At 47.5% G+C, this 21,168-nt stretch overlaps 1 protein-coding gene across 6 annotated transcripts in view; it reads right to left on the bottom strand.

The window, feature by feature from the left end:
• LOC139766419 (rho GTPase-activating protein 21-A-like) overlaps window positions 1–21,168 on the bottom strand; it is an 842,055-nt gene that overhangs the window by 177,912 nt on the left and 642,975 nt on the right. For 4 of the 6 annotated variants that reach the window (XM_071695368.1, XM_071695121.1, XM_071695180.1 and 1 more), the window contains 2 exons: window positions 3,560–3,889; window positions 2,199–2,423 (listed from right to left, as the gene is read on the bottom strand). The exons of 1 other annotated variant lie outside the window; for it this stretch is intronic. In XM_071695368.1, coding sequence (XP_071551469.1) covers window positions 2,199–2,423; window positions 3,560–3,889 — 555 coding nt within the window. The remainder of the gene's footprint in view (window positions 1–2,198; window positions 2,424–3,559; window positions 3,890–21,168) is intronic. One more of the 6 variants, XM_071695281.1, reaches the window with a different exon arrangement.

Here is a 21,168-nt window from a genome sequence, read left to right as displayed (position 1 = left end):
TCATCCAATCAGCTTAAAGTCTGTAATTGGTAAACCATTTGTGATAAATCATAAACTATTTTAACGTCCACAACTTTATAAACAACTCTCATCATGGTTTTCAACGAAATCGCTCATTTCTGGCAAATATGCTCGATTTCCTTTGATGAAATTAGTGACACGTATGACGAATGAAAAGTAATTGATGTCATCTATCTATACTTTCTTACAGCATTCAATAAAGTTTCTCATCAAAGGTTGCAACACAGAAACAAGTCACAAGGTATAAATAAATAAGGTTGCACTTCCATGATGAGGAAGCCGGGTGATCAGCCTGTAAACAAAGAGCAGTGATTAATGGTCAAGGCTCAGAGAGGTAAGACGTAACAAGTGGTGTGTCACAGGGATCAGTTTTGGGCCCGGTTTTCTTGCTCATTTATATTAATCACAGTGATTGCGGGCTGCGTTGTACGATGTCGATATTCACAGACGATATTAAGTCAGAATGAGTAAAACTTCAGCAGAAATTGAATGTCTGCTGCTCCAAACTGACACAGACAAACTGATGGACTGGATTCACAGGTTGAAAACGAATTCTAATAATGATGAGTGGAAAATCTTTACATATCGGTGGGGAAAAAAATGAAAAGGCAGGCTACAGTATGAATTCTGCAGAGCTAAAGAAGGTCAATGAGGAAAAGGACTTGGGTGTAATAATCGCAGCTGACCTAAAGCCAAGCAGGCAGTGCACAAACGCAGGAAAAATGGAGGCAAACACAATTCTTGGATCCTAACTCTGTAAGGCTCACTGGTGCGTCCCCATCTTGAATGTTTAGGTTCAGTTTTGTCACCGTACCTCCGGAAAGACTTAGAATGGAGAACAGTACAGAAGCGAGCTACGAAGATGATTTCCAGCCTAAGAAACAAATCCTAGGAGGACTGACTAAACAACTTACATTTATTCAACTTCGACAGAGAAGGTTTAAAGGTGATCTAATACAGGTATTCGAAATCACCAAAGGCTTCAATAATCTCGATAAAACGAGCTAGTTAATGACACAGTCGTCTGATTTCACTCGAAGTAATGGATACAAACTACTCATGCCTTTACCTCGTATGAGGCGAAGTATTTTTTCTTCAACAGGATTGTTAACGTGTGGAAAGATATGCCAATCAGAGTAGTTGAAAGCAGTAACATAGATACGTCTAAGCACAGCCTTGGTAAATATTTTGATTCATATCCACGACTGACATCTTTTGCACCTCCGTAGCTATAAGAAGTTTAAGTGTCTTCCTCTCAGAAAAAAAAAGTCATATGTTTGTTCTACCACATTAATCCATGATTCTCCTGGGTATACAGAGCATCTACGAAGTCCCGCCTGTCGCTGCTGCCAACGAGAGGCAACGTGCCACCCAAACACCCTCATGCTGCTCTCTGGTTCCTGCAGCGACGGCTACCGCTGCTTACAATAACATCCCTCACTTATTCGTCCAAACATATCCACCACAGGTCCACCTCGTCAACCTACCACACTGGAGATGATACTATATTAGGGTCTACCATGACTGAGTTCTGCCAGGCTTTTGACTTTCTATTTGTCTTGGTGACCAAGTCAATTTCAATGTCTGATTCACCAGCCTACACGTTGTGGTGAGGGAGGGCAAGATGTGACGGACACTCGATAAACGTGCAAGGAGTTATACCCACACAGGTGATGCGGTCGACACCACTGGTTACCTCAACGTGGGTTCAAGAGCTTTAAAATGTAAAGACCCGATACTGTAGTAGGACGTCCTCAAGCCTGCCACCGTTCGTGATACAGAGTTTATGAAACTTGAGACCTGAAGTACTTGAGTGTTACTAAAGACGGCTTGGCATACATTACAGAACCCACGTAATTATATATATATATATATATATATATATATATATATATATATATATATATATATATATATATATATCCTCGAATGCTCAGTCGTGTGTTCTTAACACTTTTACACCGATATTGCAGAAAACGGGAGCAGGTTTGTGTGTGTGTGTGTGTGTGTGTGTGTGTGAGAGAGAGAGAGAGAGAGAGAGAGAGAGAGAGAGAGAGAGAGAGAGAGAGAGAGAGAGAGAGAGAGAGAGAGAGAGGCCATTTAATGATACGGACACGAGGTCTGAGTAATGATGTCTGGCGAGTGTTTCCCAGAAGGTGTGCAGTGTGTGTACTGACCTGAGACAGTCTTGGACCTGCGGGCGACCATGGCGTCGGTAGTGGTGGTGGTGGTGGCGTTGCTGCTGCTGCTTGAGGTGATGGTGGTGGTAGTGGTGGCCGGAGCGCTGGTCGTGGCCGCCGTGGGGGTCGTCGCCGATGTCACCAAAGGGGTTCCTCCTGCTGCCCTGCCCACTACGGCCGCGCCTCTACCGACGGCAGTAGTGGCCACCGTCGGCGTGCCAACTGTAGGGTTACGGAGAGAGAGAAAGAGAGGTGGTTCACACCATCAGACTGTCGTACGACACCAGGGCAGCCAGCTTGTTGCAGCTACACCTCTCCTACCTCACCTACCCAGGACTGGCGATCCTACTCAGGAGCTGGGGAACTTTCGAGGCAGGCTGGCGCCGGCCTCCTGTGTACTGAGAGAGGGACACACGGCAGGCCCACGCCCTCTGCTTGACCATGGTGATGTTCATGTACATGCAAGACAGACCACACACCAAACATGGCAATGATTCCAAAATATCAGCCTGTGCGTCAACTACAAGGAAATGGCGTCTACCGTTACCACGCACCACAACAAACATTAACGGGCGCCTTAAAGAGCCGCCCGACGCGCGCGCGTGTGCTCTGTCTTGACGTAAATTCACCCAGCCTACACACCAGCGCTGGCCCTCAAACACCACCATCAGGAAAGCTCCAGGTGCGGCAGAGTCTGCCAAGACAATTTATTTCTTTTTTAGCCCTTAGAGCGCGACGGCACGACCCTTGACAGCACAACAGTGCGACCCTTCATCAAAATGATGGGGTCCTTGAGGTAGACTGTATAAACTATTGGATATAATGACCTGGCCTTTGACCTGACTCTAGGTGAGGTCAAAAGACCAAGCTACCATAGCCCAACACTGGCCATACAGTCTTGACCGCTACACCACCGCTGCTGAGGATCGCGCTATCGTTCTCAAATGGGGTTTCATGTTTGAAAGTGTAGGAAGCCAGGATGGTGGGGCATATATATATGACAGCAGGAAGGAGATGGTTGTGTACCTGCCACACATCTGGAGCGTCCTGACGGTGTCCATGCTTCAACTAAGCATACTTTGTCTACCATTACACAAAACACATATTTAAACACTGTATTAGTGGGTATTAAAAGCATTTAAAGGCATAAGAATCTATTCATTCATCTTTATGAAGCATTAATAATTTAAGGAGTGGTGGGGGGGAGGGGGGAGGGCATACTAAACATCCAGTTCCCTCAAGCTCAGGCCAAACATATGATAAATGGGATGCAACACTAATGATCATGCACAGCCAAATAAAAAAAAAATAACCTAAGTCTAAGGATGAGGAAGACAAGAAAGTGGGCAGCCTCGCACCTGCTGATAACTGGTACATGCTATTGGGCAGGCTGCGGAGTGACGAGCAAGGAGGTGCTTTCTGAGAGGTGCTCGTAAAAAGGGGGAGGGACTCATGCGATTTCTCCTCCAATCCCTTGCCAGCTCCGATGGGAGATTGCTTGTCATTGGATGAGAGAGCGGGGCGAGCATGGTTCTTGATTGGTAGGAAGGTTGGGCGTTTTAGGCGAGGGGCGTGGCCACTGGTGGGGGTGGTGGTGGTGGCCGCGGGTTGGGGGTAGGATGGGGTGGAAGTCTCGCCCACGCCCGGTGACCCACTAGGCTCACCGTGTTTCTTCGCTAACTCTCCGTCTAAATGGGAAACAAAAACAACAATCACACATAAGACTCTCCTTCTAGTCTCGGCAGCCAGGTGCCTCGTACTAGGATTCGTGTCTTCCTTATTTCCTTATTGTGTACAAAGCTAAAACTTTATGAATCAATATTTCACTCAATTTACACAATCTTTTAGTCCAATAAAAAAAAAACCTCATTGACTAAACCTATCTTCCATAAACAACAGAGAAAACGTGTATAAAACCATACACAAGCAAGGCCCCCCTAGGACTGTGAGTGTAAGGGCCTGCCTTGGGGCCATCCCCGGGGTGAGCCAACCTACCCAAGGAAATATTCAAGAGAGACAACATGATGGTGGTAGACTGGTGGACGGGGCTCATGGTCCATCTGCCGCTCGCCACAGCGCCACCACAACCAACACACACGGTGGAGGCTTCTGCCAAATTACCGCATTTCACGATGTCCGGCAACAATTTTACGCAACTTTCACGGTCTTTTCTCACTTTCTATCCACGGAAACACTTTTCCTTAATATCACTGAAGGGTTCATTTGCTGGTAAGGAGAGAGTGCGTGGCGGTGAGTGGGCAGGGGTGCGTTGGTGTGTGGGCTCACATCGTCTTGCCAACCGTCGGACACCCACCCCAGCCCACGGCGCCCGGGCTTAACTGAAAACCCCGTCACTTCCCCCACCACCTGCACTACTACTACTACGTAAGTATCACGTCTTTACAGTTTCCTTGCAACACTATACACTGCGCGAACTACGCAGGCAACCCAAGTGTTCTAAGGCTGGAAAACATCATAAAAACACAATTAAACAAATCCTCTTCCTCAATCAATCACTCAAAAACAGTTTTCTCCTCAGTTGGTCGCGTATTTCTTTGTCTTCACGCTAAGTGTTATTAGTCCCTCAGACCTTCTCATTTCACTCATGAGTTCCAGACAGCGAGGGGGCACTTAACATCGACACAGCTTTTACGTAACATGCGTCGGTGCCGTTCAGTCAGCACGAACAACCCCTCACGTTTCTCTGGGTGTACTACACTGGTAGAGCAACACCTATGATCAAGAGGTGGAGTGCAAACCGGTAGAACTACACCAAGGATCAGGTCTGCGTGTGCACGGGTGGGAGAGAAGGTGGAATACCTTTACACACACACACACACCACATGAACAGCCAGAATGTAAATAACGATGCACTAGATGCCTCACGATAACAAAGTCCTTACTCTCCTACTTCCCCTTGAAGAGTTTGCTTTTGAGTCCTTCATCATACAACACATTTGGGCCCTGGACCAAGCACAACTCCCACCGCAGGCGAACTTGGCTACAAGTGTTGTGCAAGAGACGAGGCAGACCAACGACTGCTGACCCACAAGCCGAGCATAATAGCCACAGGGGTTGCTCCAAGACCCTGGACCAACCACTACTGACCCAGAGCTGAGCTTGGCCACAGGTGTTCTTCACAGTGAAGACCAGCGTCAGCTATTTCCATGAGACCATACATCAGATCATCGGGAACAATGCCACGACCTAAAGACGATCATCAGAACAGGGATAAACACCAGTAATTCACAGAAGTTGCAATGAGAAGGTTGAGGATACTGGTCTGTGGAGATACGAAACACCAGTTTAAAGAGAGTGATTCTCAACGAAGTGTAGAGGCTGTCTAGCCTCATCCATACAGCCTAAAACAGATCACGGAATCATATCTCACAACAAAACTGCATTAGACTACATGGTAAAAACAAAAAAAAAAAAATAATAAATGAGGTAATTCTCAAACCTGGGGGAAAATTCTTGCATAATGCTTAGTTTAAAAAGAACTCTTTAACATTTTCAAATTATCTTAATTCTTTTCATGTGAATTGAGACGGCACGAGCAGCTGAGGCCCTAATGAAGTCCATCCCATTTTATCGACCAACCCCTATGGGTGGATGAACAGCAGGGCTGACTGTGGACCGACTGCCGCAAATAGGATTCGAACCTATGCGCTCGACCCTGGGCATCACAAGGATAAGTCACAGTCAGGAACGCTAACCTCTACAACTACAGAAGTCTGTACTTCAAAAACGGAACAAGAAAAAACTCTGCATAAAATATTTAGAATATCTAAAAAACTCTGCATAAAATATTTAGAATATCTAAAAAACTCTGCATAAAATATTTAGAATATCTAAAAAACTCTGCATAAAATATTTAGAATATCTAAAAAAAACTCTGCATAAAATATTTAGAATATCTAAAAAACTCTGCATAAAACATTTAGAATATCCAAGATAATACATCAAATTCCGTACAAAAATCACGACTGTAGATCAAGTGTCGTGTCTGATAATAGCACGACAGTCGATCAAGTGTCGTGTCTGATTAGAAAGAACATTTTCCACGTCAGCAGTTCGAAACATCGCTCTCATCGACATTTCCTGGTGATATCGCCTTAGGCTTCTCTTAAAACTTCCTACTGCTTACAATGGAAGAACAAGAAATGGCTCAAATATATAATGGGGAAACATACAACTGTAACCGATGCTTAAATGGTTATCAATGTCTTATATTTTTTTTTCCCCATGTATATATCAACAAGGGGAGTAAGGAACCCAATAAATACAAATCTAAAACAATTCATTACGCATCGAACGCACAATAAAGTCAACTAGACATTTCTCTCCATTAAAATACTTGCAAGATCTGACGTTTGATAATACTTTACAAAAGTCTCACCTACGATGCGGTAAAAGTTGACTCCCTCCAGACTGGAGGTTGGGTCTGGAGGTTGGAATAAGTTGTGGAACCGCTGCTTAATCACTCCCTTTCACCACACTGGTGTTTCTTGTCTCTAACGTAATATGTCTTCAGGAACTGTTCTCCTCCCCCCCCCACCCCCAACCCCTACCATCAACCATATACCAACAACTCGTTCTCTCCCACAGGCAAATGGACCAGTCCTACAGAGTGCACCACCAATGGCCTTCCCTCCCTCGGTTAACCAATTCAGCACTGAGAGCAGCAACATTACAGGCGGGTCACGCCCTCACCATTCTTCTTCCAGACGAGGCAGTGATGCCAACCCGCCCACACACCCAAACACACACACACACACCCGCCACACTCCTGAGGTGTTGGCCGGGGTGGCAGAAGTAACTGGCCCTCCCTGGCGAAGGCTTGGGGGGATGTCTCAGTGTTATCTATCATGCGGTCAACGGGTATGAACAGCGACATCCAAGATGTTATGCAGATATACCTGGTGCAGCAGTGAGGTGGTGGTCTGAGCTCAATATTGCCATGGACGCACGGTGCAGCAGTGACGTGAACTAAGACAGTGTCCTAAGTGGTGTGTGTGTGTGTGTGTGTGTGTGTGTGTGTGTGTGTGCTACCGTATTCAACCCCCCCCCCTCTCTCTCTCTCTCTCTCTCTCTCTCTCTCTCTCTCTCTCTCTCTCTCTCTCTCTCTATCTATCTATCTATCTATCTACCCATTACCTAACTGGTTCTCCAAAGTAAACGTTGAGGTCATACATCCACCATGACCACGGCTTGAGTTAAGACGCTTTAGGCTTAAGGTAATATTCATGATGGTTCCTGGAGGCTTTGTCTTCTTAGTTTCCAATCCCTTCTTTTTTTCCTTCTTTCTTCTTCGTCAAAAGCCGATGTATGGTCCAGTTACGAGGCGTAAAAACGAATACAATATACAAGATCAAGAACTAAAGGCTTTCTGAGTCTCGATGAGTATTGGTCATGGAGGTTACGCTATCTATACACAAAGGGTCGTGCTGTCGTAGTGTTCCAAGGGTCGTACCGTCGTAGTGCTCATTGGTCGTATACCATCATGGTGCTCAAGGATCGTGCCGACGTATGTGCTCATGGATCGTACCGTCGTATGTGCTTTAGGGTCGTACCGTCGTAACACCATGGTGCTCCAAGGATCGTACCGTCGTATGTGGTTAAGGGTCGTATCGTCGTAACACCATGGTGCTCCAAGGATCGTACCGTCGTATGTGCTTAAGGGTCGTACCGTCGTAACACCATGGTGCTCCAAGGATCGTACCGTCGTATGTGCTTAAGAGTCGTATCGTCGTAACACCATGGTGCTCCAAGGATCGTACCGTCGTATGTGCTTAAGGCTCGTACCGTCGTAACACCATGGTGCTCCAAGGATCGTACCGTCGTAGTGCTCAAGGTGATGAATACCGACTCGTTTTTATGTGCTTTAGAAGCAAGACGTAAAGGGAGCAGCGCTTCATCTGTGTTTACCTTAAACAGGCAAGATGCCTTGCTGTCCGAGCTGCTCTCAAGACGAATGATTTATCACTAACACTGAGGCCACCACAATGCCTGCTCCTGCTGCTGCACCCCACTGACATATTAATCTGCCGCTGCACATGGCTCAGTCGTCGAGGAAGACCGTACGATACAGTCGCACATATGAGTCAGCACGGGCCAGCCCAGGGTCGGACCAGCACTGGTCCGAACCATGGGCGTGGCCGTCGGCTCACACCCAACCTAGGTGTCTTATCCTACCCTCGGGGATGGTCCATAAATGGGTACCTGGTTCAGGCTAGGGTGTAAGCGCGTGTATACATACACAGGAGTAAAGACGCAGTACATGTATACAAGGTTAAGGGACGAGGCGACACGAGTCTAAAACTATCTCTTCCTATAACACACACACACACACACATACACACATACACACACACACACACACACACACACACACACTACAGCAAGTCCTCCGTCAAGGTGGGGAGTCGAGGTTGGGGAGTGATTTCAAGCCTGGGAGGTATGGTTCTGTCACCCCAAGCACGACAGAAGCGTCCTGTGAACCCTTCTGGGGAGCTACAAAAGTTTTCTAAACCCCCTTGATTGAGCTCGACGTCGTAAGATGCACGGTATGCGACACTAGGATGGGAGGATCTGGCCTTAAAAGTAACCCTTTATGGCCAGGTAAAAAGCTTATGCCGTCATATTCGAGCGATGAATCCGTCGTGCTCAAGCGTTGGGCCGTAGTCGCTCGAGGGTCGTGCCTTCCTGCTCAAGAGGTTAAGCTAGCCATTACGGGAGACGGGTGCCCCAAGTCCACCTGTGGGCCAGGCGAAGGGCGGGCGGGGCGAGGGTGTGCAGGAAAACACTCATCAAGGCCACACACGACCCAGCGGTACCAGCAGGAAGGCCCACCCGGGGTGGCCGGCATCAACAGAGACCAACACGTACATGCATTGACGAAAATAAATTACGAGAGGAAAATGGATGCCAAGATTTTTTTTTTTATTCATATCAAATGAATGCCCTCATCAAGGTCATCTCATGAGCGTTATATATATATATATATATATATATATATATATATATATATATATATATATATATATATATATATATATATATATATATATATATCCTAGCCTAAGCAGGTAGCCATTCTATCGACCAATCCCCAAAGAAGAATAAAAAGCTGAGTTGCCAAACGACCGACTGTCCCAACCCAGGATTCGAACCTATGTACTGGACCCCGGGCGGCCCATCACGGTGAGGAACGCTAACCGATACACCACTCGAGGTTCGAAGAGACACTGAAGTATACTTATGACTTCTTTTCCCCCAAATGTGCCATCGAGAGGTCAGCCCTGGCGAAGCGGAGGCAGCAATTACAGATCTCAGGATGCCCTAAAGTGGCAGGACGCTCCAGAGGACGGAGCTAGAGAGGCTCAGCACGTCGCTGGCTAACCTGGAGACCCGACTCTTATCACAGCTACCATCGATATCACGAACCCGACTTCGAGTCCCGGACAGGGACAGTGAGGTCAGCTGCTCATCCTCCCAAATGAGGTCAGCTGCCCATCCTCCCTAGTGAGGTCAGCTGCTCATCCTCCCCTATGGGGCTGGTCGATAAATGGCGTAGCAACCTAGCGTAAGCAAGGGTGTGTAGGTATGAGGTTAAGAGACGGGGGCAACAAGAGTGTCCATTATAACCTTCTTCCATATTCATTCTTCGTTGCCAAATCTGTCTCTATAAACATTCTCTTGTTACAACTCCCTGACAAGGATGAGGAGGGAGTGGTGAGGAGGGATCTGTGTCGTAGGGGCACGGTTGAGGTGGTACCTGTAAAGGGGAACTGTGCAGTGAGACCTGTTTTGGGGGGAAACAGTGAGGTCGTACCAGCAATGAGGGAACGGTGCCATAAGGGCTTGTAATGGGGTCTCGGTGAAGTGGTATCTGTTAAAGGGGGAACGGTAATGTAGAACCTATTGCAGGGGAACGGTGAGGTGATATCTGATACTGGAAAACTATGCAGTGGTGCCTGTTAAGATGTAGGGACAGTTACTGGGGAATGACTGTGTTGGTACGAATTAAGAGGGAACACCACCGGAACATATGTCAACACCTATAAATGAGGGAAAACGAACCGACAATGCGACGTAGGGCAAGCGGGTCAAGTCTGGAAGTTTGCCTGGGAGAGTTGGTAAGTCGGACCGCTTTCGACTCAACTCCTGTCCAGTAAGGATACGGAGCTAGAACCACCACAGATGCGAGAGCAGTACTCCATACAAGGACGGACCAATCTTTTACATAAACGGAGCATCCGTTCAGAGGAAAATATATTTCGACGTCGAAGAAGGAGGAGGAGGAGAAGGAAATGGGTGGGGAAGGGAGAGGGTTGGGGTTTGGTTGGGAGGGATATGACTGGGGAGAGGGAGATGGGAAGAGGAGGAGGAAATACAAGGAAAGAGAAGAACGAGGAGGAGGGGAAGGAGGACACTATCATGTGGGTGCTATGTGAGGGATCACACCCTACAACAAGGACACGTAAGTTCACAACAAAGGTATGTGCAAGTCCCCAGCTAGGATGCGCTGACTTCAAATACCGTAATGACAAGAGAAATTCTTATATGTATCTCGCGGTGGGCAGATAAACGAAGATAAGCATTTTTAGTCCAAAGTCTTAATTTCCTTTTCTTCTTAAACACCCGGAAATAAGTTGAAGAAAGAAAGGAAGTTTGGAAATCCCAGGAAACAAATGCAAGATCTGCTGAATATTGTAACAGTAACAATAATCAGCCGCGTCAAAACAAAACTTAACAAAAGACGTTATATATTTAACAGGAAGATTATGATCAGAGCGCCAGGGTTAGCTAATGCTGACGACGCTGTAGTACAGCAGTTCTGTGGTGGTGCTAACGATAACACTCTTGTTTTCTGTCATGTAGGAGCTCACGCCGTGCTGAAAGGAGAAGACGGCAGAGTTGCTGGAGAAATATATCGCCGTCTTATTCGACCTTCCAAGAGGACTTCAAGGATCAGCAACGGACACTCCCTCTTCACCAAGGCGTTCAGTCTCAATTAACAGATTAGTGAATCGTACCAGCAGGAGGGAGGTGAATTCGTAAAATACGAGGCAGCAGATTTTCATGCCTTCTGATATGTCTACGAAGGACGGACTACACCAAAATGAACTGAGAAATGCGCTAGTGAGTCTGCAAGTCCGTCTCGGAAAAAAAGGAGAGAGAGAAAAAAAAAGTGCGATGATTTACTATGCACAGCGTTCAGAACAGAGTAGATATAAATTTCGCCTCAGGTACAAGATTAACATTACTTGCGTCTCCTTAGACAAATGAACACGATAAGGTTTAATCTCATTATCTCATTTGTATTGCCATTCTATCCTCAACATCATACTAATCTGTGAGTTTCCAGTGTCTTCCACAATCACAAGCAGCTACGTAAAGGAACCACTGCTCTGCTGCTTTTTGAATTCCTTGTATTCCTTTGCATCAAAAAGCTCAAGAAAATTCATACACAAATTGTGCAAATTCGGTGCTAAATGTTGTCTAACCTCGACAAAAGAAGTCCTTCCACTCTGCTATAAAATACTTTTTAAAATTCGTTCTTTAAACTGCGTAAGAATTATCATCATTTTCACCAAATTTGGTTTACTGGTTGTGGGTGTGTGTGAGAGAGCAGTCCAGACCAGCAGCACCCAAGCCCGCCACACAACACCGCCTCACCCGTACACCTTGCTGGTGTACCTAAGCTAACACAGTGTCTCCTCTGGTTCGGCTCCGACCCCGCCACAGAACCCTCGTATCCGATACAAGATTCGGCTCACGCCTCCCTGGCACAGATCACGCCCGCCACAAACTCCTCTCACTCGCCACACAAAAGTCACTCAGCCTCACGTCTTGCTCATACGCAGTGCTTACACTGTATCCTTAAGCTCATCTACTTCCATATACACACGGGGAAAAAAAAAAGTATCTTACCACTTTTTGTGTGAAACGATATGGCACCGCGGACGAACGATTTTGAGAAATGTCCATTGGCCTGGCTTCAAAAAGGCAGCCCCGCTTTCATGATATTGTAACATATCGATTGCTAGCGACATTTCCAGTTATATGACACAAGGAATATTATGCTTGATTTCATTTTTCGAGGGAAATAAATACAGAGTGGGTCTACCATAATCATGATTTGTCTCATATCCACGCTTACCAACACAACCAAAACAACATGAGTCGTATTGATCATTTCGAAATTCATCGGACCCATTCGGGAAGATAATTTCTTTTTTTCGCTTTTTACCGTGAGTCTACAGTACAGGTAAACGACTCAGAACACAAGTCTAATTCAAAGCATGAGCGCATGAGAGACGTGTAAGCACGAAAAAAAAAAAAATCTCCCTCGACACCACACCAATACATTCGAAGCACCAGGCACCTCCTCACGATACACTGTCAATATACTGCGTAAGCCATCTATTGGCTAACCGTTCATGTCAGCTACAGCCTCTCCTGACACCACGACCTCAGCTGACATAATCATCATCGTGAACAGCGATTATCCTCCACCTTGTGTTCTGAGTTTAAGCAAAACTAGGTAAGCCAAAGGCCTTTCCTCGGCCTTTGGCCATTAACTTGTATGGCCTCCCAGGCGTGTCCCATGGTACTAGACGGCAACAAAGGACGGCTATCACCAGAGAGTGACTGCTTCGTAACAGTCAGTCTCCACTGGACCTACGAACCATTCCTGTAAAGCCTCGAATCACTAACGCTCGAATCTTCTTATCACTATCTTGCGTGGCTCTGAGCCAATGTCTAGGAAAGGTGCACATCACCATCCCATGAAGGCTTCAACCACGGCATCCCGAAGCAACAAAAATCTTCCAGGTCAAAGTTCGAACGCTCGGAACGGGCGCTCAAACGACTCGTAGCCATATAAACACAGGCGCCTCACAGTCGGCTATTCTCGAACGCAAGGGGAACAGAACGGTGTGCTTTATGAAGCTTCTTGCAAACCCAGGGATGTTTTCAGCACGACACAAGGGACGTGGATACACACACTGCCAGTCTAACATGGTCATTCCAACCCCGCATGTCTAATAATATATCGTTCACGGTGACGACACGGTGGTAGGGCTGGCGGATGTCCGGAAGGAAGGGACGACACAAATAATCAGGGGCAACAAACCTAAACTACGCTTTGAAAAATAATCAGATTACGGATGATGGTCGCGTTTCCTCCCTTCCCCAGCTGTCTTCAAAACACATCCATCACTCGGACTGTACATTCTGTAGCGGACACCTCCCATTTCCATAAACCAAACCGCTTAACCACCAGAGCAGAAAAGTTAAGGCGCTTTGCGTGTCCAAGCGGTTAAGAGAACGCTGAAATTCACTCTCACTCCGCATAAGATCTTTCTTATTCAAAACTGTCCACAAAACTTCGCCATTCATCGCCTTATTGTACATAAATGCCTTCGTTTACCATAATCGCATATCGAATATATTATCGACTACAAATCCCAATAAAGAAGGCGAATGGTTCCTCACTATGAGCAGCATATATGGCCCTCCAGACCGGTGAGAGGTCGTGGCTGGGCTGGGCTGGGCTGGGCTAGCACACTACCTGATATCACAACGTCCCACCTGCTGCTTTCCCTAGGAGACGAGAGCCGCTGGATGCCTGTGGCAGTGGTGGCGGCTGTTGATGTTGAAGGTTCGCCACACCTTACAACAGCACGAGCCAGGCCCGCGACCTTCACCTGGTAGGAACACATGACCTTACCCTAGTAGGAGCCCAGACCTCCCCAGACCTTACCCTAGTAGGAGCCCAGGCCCCCCCAGACCTTACCCTAGTAGGAGCCCATGCCTCCCAGACCTTACCCTAGTAGGAGGCCAGGCCCCTAGACCTTACCCAAGAACGAGTCCCAAGTCTTTTAGACAACCCACTTTTCCTTCTGACCCTTGGCGTAGGTTTTGCATGACCTCAAAACCTCATACACTTGCCGTCTGCTTCCTTAAAACATTTTACAATAAAATATTGCAATATTCCACAAGCTTGAGACTTTCGAAGATATAATGCCTCGTTTCTAAAAGTTACAGGTTTCACAACTCTGCTATTTCAGTCTTAAAATATCCTAAACTTTTCCCGTACTTTCAAACTATATTCTGATTCACAAATCTTTAACAATTCCAAAGTGACTGTAGTGCTATACCTTTTTAACAGACTACTTTTGAGGGTGACAATTTAGAGGACTCCTAAAATACCCCTAAAGTCTGACGACCTAAAAGATAAATACATCGAAATGCCAGAAGCCGTTGTGGCTATCATGTAATGCAACACAGAAAGTGCGTTAGGGGTTGATAATCATTCATCGATACCGCACCAAACGAGTTCGAAACTCATAGGTCAAGGGTAAGAGGGGGGGGGGCTGTCTGGAGACACGCGTCCCGTGCCAGGCAAAGGTCTGGTGAATCTTCTAACAGATGGAGTCACAGGATATTGAAACGAACTTCAAGTCTTGTGTAGGAACACGCTCGTCTCCACCCACACCCAGGCAACAATCCTTCTTCGGTTGCCCCAGCACAAAGGGTACGGTCCCTCCATCCATCACACACACACACACACGGTGAGGCGGCACCTCTAGACCTTCCCTCCCTCCCCCCAATCTCCAACCCAACACACACACACACACACACACACACACACACACACACACACACACACACCTCCTACTGATGCTTATACTCTTACCGTACATGCTCGAAAACATAATCCTTGTGCCCGTCAAGTTCACGACCAATAAACATAACACTTTTTTTTCCACATCTTCATGACTGTTCCAAGTGAATCTGATGAGTTCGAGCGAAGTGAGAGCAAGAGGACCTGAGGTTGTGGTACTTGGCAGTGGAGGTGAGCCGTCGTGAGCGTCATGTGCCGGGCGGAACCTCCCTTCCATCGGCGGAAGCCAGGACAGGTGGCGTTGGGTGAGAGAGGCTTGGGCAAGTGCTGGGCCAGCAGACTTCCTGGACGCACCTCACGGGAGACCCGCACATACCATACAAGGCGAGACCCTTCCCCCACCACGACCCACCACCCACCCACCTGTGGCGTGTACGCGCGGTCCCAGGAGAAGGAGGGAGGGGAGAGCACGACGGCACTTGTTATGGGCGTACGTGTGTGTGTGTGTGTGTATGTGGGCGTCTGTGCGGCGTCACGTACCTTCCTGTACATTACATAAAGGCGGCTTTGCACTCGTCTATCTCCAGGTATTCCACGTACATTTCCATGTGCTTTAAATCCTCCTCGACTGAGTTAAACATCTCGGTCACTAGTACGTTCACTACAGCAAACTCTCATTACAGCTTCCGTGTTGTTATCCTGTGTTGTGCGGTGCTGTGCGGGGCGGGGCGGGGCGGGGCGGGGCGGTGTGGCGGGCCACGTGAGTCCCCAGCCTCACACACACGAAACTTGAGACGGCCACTAAGGACGCACTTTAAATCCCCAGCCTGGTCTCCTGCAGCAGCACCACCATCTCCTCCTCCTCCGTCTACAGGCAGTTCGTCTGGATTTAAGACATGCTCGTGCCACCAGGAGGTCCGGCACCACCTTGTTTGGCAACGCCTCGTCTCCTCAGGAACTCGTCAGAAGTTAAATCATTCGACATCAGTCCCTCGAGAGTTACTTCGTCTTGGACCCATCTGTCAGTCAACGTCTCGTCAGCTACTAATAACCCCACATGAAATGGGTATAACTAATTAACTAACTCGCCCGACACTAAGTGACCAGCCCAGGCCTGGCCACGTCGGACCCTCCCGTACTAACTGACCTGCCCCATCGTACGGCACTGACAGGCTAGACATCCACATCAAAATATATAAAAATCATACATACTAATAACAGAGTAAAGTCAAGACAGAAACTTAAAATGGAGATTAAACTACAGGGAAAATTGTAATTACGAGAAATGTCTAATTATCTATTTTCCTGCCCATGAGGAAATACTTTCATCAAATACTGATGGTAAAATTTTCCTGATCACACCCTCCCTTTTCGGCCGCCGCATCTATACACCATTTTCCTCGCGACTACACAGAGCTGGCGAGGTGAAGATGGCGTTGTGAATCATTATAGCCACGAGTCCCACCAACACTGATGACGCTTTTCACCTGTGCAGACTCCAACCTCAACATCCATCACCAGATCCTGCCCACTCCCCCAGGCAGGCAGCCCTCGGGGGTGGGTAAAGCGGGGATGGGGAAGGGCCCAGGGCGGCTCCACACTGCAGGGGGCGCGACACACAGTATCACGCGTCATCTTCACCTGATGAGGGATTCTCATATATGGCAGAGTCTTAAGAGACTGGAGAACTTGCATATATAAAACAACGCTGCTCATCCTTGTACTAAAAGTTCTTTAATGTTCAGACATCTTGTGATAAAATTATACTCTCACGGGGACACCATCACATCAGAAAACAGGGGACTCGAAAACACATCCTGAGAACATCAACTTCAGGAAGAACCACTCTGGTGCAAACCTTACAGCAGCGGACCACAGCAGCGACTGGAACCCATCCACACCAACCAACCTGCCAGAAGCGGACCTAACAACACCGTGGATGTACTACATTCCCACGTCACAAACCCACAGAACACGTAGTGTAGGTCCCTCAGTGTGTGTGGGTGTGTGTGTGTGCGTTAAACACACAACACCCACCAGCTCTTCCTCCACACATACCACATAAAAACAACCCTAAACGTAAAAGTACGACGTCACAGTTACAACAACAACATTTTGCCTACGACAACACAGGGCAGGAGGGCGAATCCGCCAAACACCTCAGCGTAGAGGTACAGACTGTGTGGGTTTGTGAGGAGCTGCTGAGCCCTTGTGGGCCGGGTGTCAGGTGGGGCTCCTAAAGAAGACTTAATAGAGACGTAATAAAGACCTGGACGGACACATTCACGACCCGCCTCTCCACACACACAAATCCACAGTCGATGCTGCGTTAATGTCACACTTCTCAAGATAAACTGCCCCGTCCTTTATAAGCTGCCACGTCCTTTCTGGTTAAGATGTCAGCATAGTTAGGTGAGTTTCCTCTCCCTCTTTTTATCTTGCGATGTATAAACAAAACGTGAAGCGAGGGAATATGCAGATTGTAAAGGAATGCATTGGCACACCTTCAGCAATGGGAATAACTCATGCGCTTTCGTTCGTCAAATCATCGGTCCGAAAATAAACAATGCTAAATGCTGTAAGGTTCCTCCGTGGCTGCTGAAGGTCGTGACACGGCTGTCTTGGTGTGGCGTCAACACTCGCACTCACCACCACCACCACGGCCCAGCCATCCCTGCCTCACCCCCCCTCCACACACACACACACACACACACACACACACACACACACACTGCCTTGCAAGCACGTTCTGTAACTACAATGTCCTGCGTGTAATTTACCCTGACCCTCTCCATCACTACCAATGTTAACAACACGTCCAGTGCCAATAATTGCATGTCCTATATGTAATGTAACGTTAACCTTTCGTATTGCTACCAGTATTAACGACTTTGTGCTACACTGTCTCCTGTTTCAAATACACAGCTCAGAGTATAAGTAACTTGTCTGTATACATAATGTATCTCTAATGTTCATAAGATGTTCTGTGCGTGTATGACATATTCTGAACTAGTTTGGTATCACACAAAACGTTGTTACCCGTCCTGCTGTTTCTCACTCACTATCCTGTAGGTAGATCCTCTACTGACAGTGAGAGTGAGGGTTCAGTCTCTCGTAATACCGGCCCCCCTCACACGACCCTTCTCGCCCTACTCACTATACCAACATTCATGGTCTCTCTCGTAACCTCACTTCTGTTGCACACCATCTGTCCTGTATCTCTCCTCATATCTTACTTCTCTCTGAGACACAGTCGTCTGATGATGTTCCTACGAGCTCCTTTATCAAATCCATCAATAACCTCCACTCACGACTGAGGTTCGAAAGTGGTATCTGTGTTTATTCCAATATCAGCAAACCTGTGGCAAGCCCCACGGACCATGAGTCCCTAAACTTTGATGTTATGTGGCTCAAACTCGTGTCTCCCTACTATCACTGTTTTCCTTTGTTTCGCCTACTGCTCTCTTGATTCTACAAATTTTATGGCTTTCTACGACTATCTGAACTCTTGCTGTGAGGCCGTGACATCTTCTTGCTCGCAAGCCGAGATCCTCTACCTCGAGGAATTCAACGTACGCCATAGAGTGGTTGAATTCCCCTCATACGGATGGTAGAGGGATTGAAGCAATCACATTTTCATTCTTAGTGATCTAAAGCAAATAATCTCCCACCCTAACCACATTCCTGACCGCTGTGACTTCTCTCCTAATGTTTTGGATATATTTTGACGACACCTCCCCCTCCAGCAGCCCCTACTAAACGTAAATATTGGCACCGCAACAAAACTGACTGGAATAACTAACGAAAATTCTTTCCTGACTTCCCTTGGGTAAATTACTGTTTCCTAAGTGGTGACGCTTCTGTCTCCGCCAAACGCAGAGCAGAGGTAATATTCTTGCGGGAATAGATGCGTTTATCCCCTTCCACCAAGACGACTTCGTCATCCAATCCATTGTTTAACCGCTACTGTTCTGAGGCCATTCAGACAAAGGGATCAGCCATATTGGGCTTGGAAAAACTCTCCTTCCTCCGACTCTCATTCACCACTGCTCGTAATCATTACAAAGCGTGAGGCGGAACATTCCTATATTCAGAGGAGGTGCGATAACCTCTCCTCGTCATCCACTGATAGGTCTTTCTGGTCTTCAGCTAACGGCGTCTCTGACAACTTCCATCGCTCTGCATTTCCTTCACTTCTCCGGTATTATAGCTGTCTCTACCGTAGACAAAGCACTCAAACCACCATCGTTCTCGGCCATTAGGGATCAGACCTATTGGAATGATCACACCATAACCTTTGTCTTGGTTCGTGGCAGCAGGACCTGGGTATATCAATGGAGTCCCCCTGTGGTCAGAGAGATAGAAGACCTCCATAAGAGTCGACCCCAATGGCTGTTCATCCAAGAAATGGTAGTGTGGTATAATACCTTAGCACCTTATACATTCTGAGCATTATACGTTATATTTCATAGCAAATATTATGTATAATATCTTAGCACTTACACAGACGTTACTAAATTCTATTTCAAATTGCATCCTAATGTAGAACCGTCGGAGTATGTCCTATTCTTTTTAACTTGTTAATATCTTAATATATGCCTCATCCACTACACTACTTTCATAACTACCCCGTTAGTTTCGGACACAACAAATGAATTCGTGATCTCGGGGCAACATACTGAAGGTGAGACTCGATACATGTGAGTCATCTTCTCATGGTGGTGGGCGCGGTATTACATTGGTTCTTCCAGTCTTATTCAGGAAGATTAGCTGACTGTGTGCCTCTTCGCCACCACCATCCCCGGCGCTCCCTCAAGTTGAGGTGGTGCAGGTGGGACGCCCGCCAGCATCACCTGGCCAGAGGTGTGGTAAGGGGGGAATCAGCCACCTAATCCTTCTCGCGCGACTGCCCAGCATGGTAGAGCTTCGCCTACACTGTCCTTATTCGTATTTGAAAACATCTTCCAACAACAATGTGAGCTCGGATTACGAAACATTAAAAAAAAAAAAACGCTGGAAAACTTTATATATATATAACCAGGTGCATATTACGTTTTCGTTTTTTCTATTCAGCTCATTCAGTAACTAATTTCAAAACTTCTTGTTTACCATCTTCTGTGGCAGTACAGTCACTCCAGCATGTTAGTGTTAGCTTCCTTGCGTCACTCACGAACGACGCCATCAAGGCCAGGCCGTCCCTTCCTCCCCTCCCAGCATGCCAGGGTCTCCCTACCAGTAGATCCAGGCAGGGGCGGGGTAGACACTGCTATGGTTGCTGCAGCTGCTGCTGCTGCTACACCATGTGTTACGAAACAGCCACTACACAACCTTATCCTACACGTCACATTTGGGGAAAATACTCGTAAGAGGCGAACAAGGCTTCGCTATTCCATAATAAGTCAGGCGGGATCAAGTTACGATACGTAGGATGTGGAACACAACCCTATAACCAATGGGGAGGTGGACGTGGCCAGGTCCGGGGGCAGGTTCATCCGTCACAGTCACAGTGATCTACGACCATCTACCGGACGTGAGAGAGAGAGAGAGAGAGAGAGAGAGAGAGAGAGAGAGAGAGAGAGAGAGAGAGAGAGAGAGAGAGAGAGAGAGAGGAGCAGGAGGAGGAGGAGGAGGAGGTTCACGCTGGGTTGTAGCTTTTTCATCATCAACGCTCGGACAGATACGATGACTAAGGACGAGGAGTACTTTTCGACACCCAGCTACGCGGCTCCAAAACGAGGAGTTATTCCTGCAGTGTCTTACCCACCCGTGTCTGTTCACTAACCCTTCACCAAGTCTTTTATCTCTAAACCCGCGATCCATTCAGTACTTCTCCACTAGCCATCTCCCTACCAGTCCACGCCGTCAGTCCACCCAACCACCGATCAACCACTAACTATCCTGCTGTCGTTCAACCATCCTCTTCTCCACCGATGAACCAGCCACCAGCCCACCAAAAAATGGCGCTGCGTCAATCACCCAATTTTTCACCAACCAGGCCAACCAACCACCTCCCTTCCTGAATAGACAACCAAGAGATACTGGGGCGTGGGTGGTGGCGCGGGCGGGGCGAGGAGGGGAGGCAGCGAGCCTCAACACCCACCTGACGGAGGCGGGGGAACATAACAGTACAGTGATGGGGCCTGGGGTGTCGGCCGCACCTTATGTCACCCCTCCCTCCGGCGGCTGGCTGATCCCGGCCTCACCCAACACGGTTCCACACTGTCTGGATGTGCGGTCAACACCACACAGTCCTCATTTCCACCACAAGTTCAACGCCGAGCTGTGCGCTCATCTCCACCACTAGTTCAACAATGGGCACTGTTTACCTCTTGG

The sequence above is a fragment of the Panulirus ornatus genome, chromosome 1 (assembly GCF_036320965.1).
Source record: "Panulirus ornatus isolate Po-2019 chromosome 1, ASM3632096v1, whole genome shotgun sequence".
Lineage (NCBI taxonomy): Eukaryota > Metazoa > Arthropoda > Malacostraca > Decapoda > Palinuridae > Panulirus > Panulirus ornatus.
This window is presented reverse-complemented; position numbering and strand designations above follow the sequence as displayed.